Raw genomic sequence first — 6506 nt, 5'->3', positions numbered from 1 at the left:
TGACACAAAATGCGTTACGCTTATCGGATGAGGGTGTAAGACCCACCATCTCGAAGCTAAAAGACAGAGCTACAACAATGTAGAAGGCCACTCAGTCCAAATCCTAGCACAACTGGGTCAAAAATGCAGAAAACCAAGCCAGAACCGTAATTGCAGGTTCCCAAATCACACAATGCTGTAATTCGTCTATCTCAGTCTATACAGGTCTAAATGCATTGATTCCAAAGGAATACGGTAGCTAGGACATCAAGCTACATTTATCAGAAGACACCAACAACAAAATCCAAACCAATTCCAGTCAAAACAGACGATTACAATCGCAGTTCGCACATTCTGATCACCCAGAACAGCAACAGTAAAAACGACATATCTCACTCTACACTACTCCAAATGACCTGAAATTTTACAGGACATCTCAAACACATCAATACCTACAACTTTCATGTTTTAAGAAAAGGCCAATTCGGCCTCTAACCACATGATCCAAAACCGGACAGAAAAGGGGGTTATGAAACCCTAACTTTTCACAATTCAATCCAAACCCAAAATTGGTTGTAATTTCCTATCATATACATCCACTAGAGTCATAACCCCTTATTACCAACCATCATAAACAACCACAACATCAAGATCACATTAAACCAGAAAATTCCTCAATAAAATAAAAACTTCACCATATCATCCATAAGCAAGAAATAAACCACAATTTCCAACTCTATAGCCACCATTAGGCACAAATTAAACATCATTAGGTGTAAGAGAAAGTGTAAACATCACTTACCTACTAAACAAGAGAGAGGAAGTTGTAGACCACCTTAGCTTCTCCAAAAAAACTTCACCACACAACTCACTAGCACCTAATGGAAGAAGTTTATGGAGTAGAAACTAATTTATGCAAGTGGTTTGGAAGATTGAGCTAGTTGGGAGCTTGAAATTTTGAGAAATCTTCTTCCTTCTTGAGCTCTCAAGAGTCGGCCAACATGGAGTGAAAAATGGTGATTTTTAGTCAATTTTTAAGATATTTAACCAATGGGTCAAAAGTCAAAAACATGAATAGTGTTCCATAAAGTCCACCCAATGATCTTGTGACACTTGGCTTTCAAAGGTATAAAATTTAGGGTTTGGTTTAACTCCTATAAATACCAGCAAATTTGCAAAGTTTTCTAAAAACCATGACTGTTCTGTTTTTGCACATGAGACAGTAGTGACTTTGAACTGACAATTTGACTAACCTATGAGCTGAATTTCATGAAGATGTCTTCTAAAGCCTGTTAGTTCTTCGAGTCTATTTTCTAATAGTATAAGTTTTGCGATTTTTTGACCTACGAAACTCAAGTTATACTTTTCCAAATAATGTCACCAAAGCTGAAAATTTTATCAAATGGATTGAGTGGAACTTGGAAAACTTTGAGAAAACTTTTCTTGGTCTTAAAGTTTAATTGGTGTGATTTTTTATGGTTTTGTAACCTTAAACAAGTGTACTTTATAGCCTATAACTTGCGGTTGCTTGAGTCCACCTTGGTCGTGACTTATGAGCTGGAATTTTGGCAAAAAATAATGTGTAAAGCAAGGGGAAAAGTAATGGTTTCTTCTATCCTGCTCTCTAGTTTTGTTTGCCCAACTTTAGACTTGAGGTTGGTTGTTTTCTTCTAATAGTGGTGCGTATAACTTACGTATGTCTTGCTAAGATTCCTGAGTTATATATATATATATGTGACGACCCCATTTCTCCTTAGGGCGAACCCTATGGTATCAGCGGGCCACCAGCCTAGCTCTCGCCAGGGCACAATACGAGTCAAATTTAAACTTAACGGTACATAACCAATAATAAAAGCCAATATAAAGAAAAGTCGCTTCCTTGTACAATCATTCAAGTCTTACATCACAAAGTTTCCAAAAGGTACCTCAACTTTTCCCAAAAATACAACCATCCAAAAACTAACTAAACTATATACATCCAAATTCTAATCAAAAGGTGGTAAAGTCAGTTTCTCCAAAAAATCTTTCCATCCGAGCTCCTGTTAAGGAAAGGAAACTACGGGGCTGAGCTAACGCTTAGTGAGGCCAAGAAAAGCATGCAAACAAATAAGTTCAAGTAGCAATAACACTTGTACAAGAGATATAGCTAGCAAGTTCATGTAATTCACAAATAACAGTAAAACACAATCAATAAGGATACGGGAGCTCTCAGGAGCTAAATTCCACATAGCTTGGCCAAGGCCTTGATCCAAATATCCCTCGTTGACTTTCCGTCAACCAAGCAAGCACCAAATTCATAGACTCCACTTTCACCAAATTCCGTCCACCGTTACACCCCCTACCAGGCCTACACGTCAAATAGAAAAGGCAATACTACCCGAGTATGCCAAGCAAGATCTCAAAAGATCAAGCTTTACAAGTTTCTCATGGTTCACCAAGCTTCTCGACCAAGCCCATGCCGGCTCGAGTCACAAGGTTGGCCAATGAGTTTGGGCGTCCCCCACGAGTACAAATATAATTTGTCGACGAGATTCACTCCAATCGACATCCAAGTTCAAGTTCAAACAAGTCAAGTAAAAAGTCAAGTAAAGGAGAATGAGTGCGATAAAGTACACACTCGCCTCATCAAGTCATGTTCACGTATGCAAGTAAGATCAATCAAGTAGATATAACAATTCATGCACTTGACACTCACCAAGTCAAAAGTAAGTGAGCAAATAAGGTCCTTCAATTGTCTGTACCGGGATCCCCTTCGAAACACCCTTGAGCACCTGAAGAAATAGTGACCAACCATCATTCACATATTTCTCCCTAGACCACTTAACATTCTTGAAGAAAAATGCATTTTGCTTAAACTTGGGACAACGCCTCAAAAGAGCTTCAATTCATCGAAAATCGAGATTCAAAATGAAGATTTAAAATCACAAGGAAAACTTGTATTATCCATGAAATCGAGTTTAAAATGAACTATCAATCTCAAAAGGAAGTTGGAAGTTCATAAAAGTGCATTTCTCAAGAAATCAGAAAATTTCAGCTTTGCGCGACCGTACTTGGAAAATTGTATCTTGAGTTTGGTAAGTCCAAAAATTGGAAACTTTATACCGTTGGAAACTAGATTCAAAGTAATAAAACTTTCCAGAAGACACTTTTCCCAGATTCTGACTAGAAATTATTTAAATCGCAGCTCAAAATTGCAGTTTCATGAAGACATGGCAGAACTAGTTCTTGTTTTTCCGCCAAGTTTGGAAATTTGGCAAAATTCACAGAAATTGAATCAGCCTCTGAAATTTATAACACAGCAAGAGTTTCAAGTAAAGTTTCAAACACAACAAGTGAAATGAAATTTGGATTTTTGAACAACAAGATACAACAGTTTGAAGATGGCCAGATTTCACAACCTGTTCAACACTTTTCCAATTTCCGGCTTTGATGCAGTTTTGAAATCAGACCATATCTAACTCTACACAATTCCAAATTAAGAATGGTTTATGGAGTTGGAAACTAGATTCAAAATAATATATTTCATCAGAAGACATCATTTTCAAACTCCTATCACAAATGAGATGAAATTGAGCCACAAGATACAGCTTCCCAGTTTCTCTAGGATAGACAGATAAAATAAGTCAGTCCACTTTGTCGATTCGCTACGGCTCACTCAAAATGAACTAGCAGGGAAATTTTATACCGTTTAAAAGCCCTTGGTGTCTAGTTTTAAATGCCACAAATGGCACTCAATTTTGACTTTTGTACAAAGAGTTATATTCAGACAAAATACTAGTGGCCGACTGGCCTGATAGCAAATTTCCAGATTTCTTCCTTTTCAAAAACCCTAGTTTTATGCAACCAATTGAAATGATTTTTGAAAGGCAATTTCCACACACATAACACAACATATATCACTCAATTTAACAGCCAAATAACAAACAATAGTTCAAACTCCAAGCAAGGCAACCAAATAGAAATTTCGGCCAGCACCTCTCATGGTTTCCTCCAAAATTTCTCTCCACTACCAAGCCAATATCAAGCCATAATTCACATAAACAACAACAATCAAGAAAAATAACCTCAAGTTAGCTACCTCAAGGCCACTTCAAGACCACTAGCTTAGGGTATAAAGCAAGAAATACAAGTTACTCAAGTCCTCTAGCCTAATATCTTGATTAGGGTTTCAAACCCATGAAATGTAACCTCTATTCTTGCTAAAATTTGAAAGATTAAGGGAGGATGAAGTGAAATACCTTTCAAGCTCCTAAACCCTAGCTCAATGCAAGACTTTCCACCAATTTTCAACCAAGAAACATCACAAGCTTGAACCTTTCTTCTAGTGAGAGCAAAATCCAAAAGATTTGTGGGTTGGATGAAGTGAATCAAGCAAGTTCGGAGCAAAGAGTGATGCTTTTCCTTTCCTTCTTCGGGCGAGAGAATGAGAGAGTGAGGGAGTGTTTGCTGTTTGATTTTATGGAGGTTAAATGACGAAAGGTTAGCCATAAGTTTTGTGCAAAAGTCAACTCTCAATAGTGGCTCAATAGTGTTTCGTACTACCATTTTTTTTCTCTTGTTTGATACACTTAACTACTAATCCTCCAAGGTAATTTCTCTAACACTATAATTGCTCATATTTACTAGTCTAATACTAATTCCTCAAATCTCCAATTAGTCGTGTCGGCGCGACTTTCGAGAAACTTTAGACGCGTGCGCGATAAAAGCTTAATTTGAGAAAATTCATGCAAAATAGCAAAATTAAATAACACTAAGGCAAAATAAATATAAAATAGACTATAGTAAGAATAAAATATGGGTCCTCGCATCCTCTTCCCCTTAAAAGAATTTCGTCCATGAAATTTATACCTTGATTTGGAAATAGGTCTGGATATTTCTCTCGAATCTCTTCTTCTACCTCGCAAGTTGCTTCCTCTAATCCGTGATTCCTCCATAGAACTTTTACCAAAGGGATTTGCTTATTCCTTAGTTCCTTCACCTTACGATCCAAAAGGTTCTCTGGTTTCTCCTCATAAGTCAGTGCCTCGTCGATATCAATATTTTCTGGTTGCAGTACATGGGAGGGATCTGGGTGATACTTCTTGAGCATAGACACATGGAAAATGTTATGAATTCGAGACAAATTTGGTGGTAGTTCCAACTTATAGGCCACGTTTCCTACACGTTGGAGAATCTTATAAGGTCCTACAAATCTTGGTTGCAACTTCTTTCCTCTCCCTGCCATCAAACTTGCTTTTAGAGGAGTGATCTTAAGAAAAACTTGATCTCCAACCGCAAACTCCAAATCCTTCCTTCGATTGTCTGCATAATTCTTTTGACGGCTCTGAGCTATCTGAATCCTTTGGCGTATTAACTTCACCTTTTCGTACGCCTCCTCAATCCATGGTACTGCAGTTGGGTCTAAGATCTTTCTTTCACCTATTTCATCCTAACAAATCAGAGATCTATACTTTCGGCCATAAAAAGCCTCATATGGAACCATTTGAATGGATGAATGGAAGTTATTATTGTCAGCAAATTCCACCAATGTTAGGTACTTACTCCAACTCTCTCCAAAATCCAAAATACATGTTCTCAACATGTCCTCAAGAGTCTGAATTATCCTCTCTGACCATCCATCAGTCTGTGGGTGGTAGGTAATGCTAAAATTCAATTTGATTCCTAGCATTTCTTGCATCTTCTGCCAGAACTGAGAAACAAACCGGGGGTCTCTATCGGACACAATACTTACTGGTATCCCATGTAGCCTTATAATCTCATCCAAATACATCTTAGCTAATTTCTCCAGTGAGTACTTCATACTAATCGGCAAAAAATGAGCAGATTTGGTCAGTCTATCCACTATTACCCAAATGGCGTCGTCTCTTTGTGTCCTTGGTAATCCAGATACAAAATTCATGGTGATATTCTCCCATTTCCACTCGGTATCTCTAAAGGTTGCAATAGGCCAGATAGTTTCTGATGCTCAGCTTTAACCTGCTGGCAGATCAAACAAGTCTAGACAAATCGAGCAATTTCCTTCTTCATATATTTTCACCAATACAATCTCTTCAAATCTTGGGACATTTTATTCCCTCCAAGATGTGCCGTATACTTAGAACGATGAGTTTCCTCCAAGATTTTTTTTTAGCCTTTCATCCTTTGGCACTACTATGCGATTCCGAAATCTTAGTACACCATTTACTCCCAAATTAAAATCCAACTTTTTCCCCTTTCTAACTTTTTTCAACCACTTTTGCACCTCTGATTCTTTCTCTTGTGCCTCCTTGATACAATCTAGCAAAACGAATTTCACGACAATGTTTTCAAGGATTACCCTTTTTTATTCAAGATGAGGGTTCCAAATACTAACCTCCTCTAACAAGTGAAATACCTTAATCATCAACCCTGCCATTTGCACTCTATGACTTAAAGCATCGGCTACCACATTAGCTTTCCCAGGGTGATAATTAATCGTACAATCATAATCTTCTAAAAATTCCACCCATCTACGCTGTCTCAGGTTTAACTCTTTTTGGGAGAACAAG

The 6506-nt window shown here is 37.7% G+C and overlaps 1 protein-coding gene across 1 annotated transcript; it reads right to left on the bottom strand.

Moving 5' to 3' along the window:
* Positions 1–2706: 2706 nt before the first annotated feature.
* Positions 2707–5203, bottom strand: LOC113757009. The gene is made up of 2 exons (XM_027300433.1): positions 4828–5203; positions 2707–2750 (listed from the first exon to the last, which is right to left on the bottom strand). The coding sequence occupies exons 1-2, from the start codon at positions 5201–5203 to the stop codon at positions 2707–2709; spliced, it is 420 nt and encodes a 139-aa protein (XP_027156234.1).
* Between the last annotated feature and the right edge of the window lie 1303 nt (positions 5204–6506).

Source organism: Coffea eugenioides, unplaced genomic scaffold (genome assembly GCF_003713205.1).
Source record: "Coffea eugenioides isolate CCC68of unplaced genomic scaffold, Ceug_1.0 ScVebR1_2602;HRSCAF=3662, whole genome shotgun sequence".
Lineage (NCBI taxonomy): Eukaryota > Viridiplantae > Streptophyta > Magnoliopsida > Gentianales > Rubiaceae > Coffea > Coffea eugenioides.
This window is presented reverse-complemented; position numbering and strand designations above follow the sequence as displayed.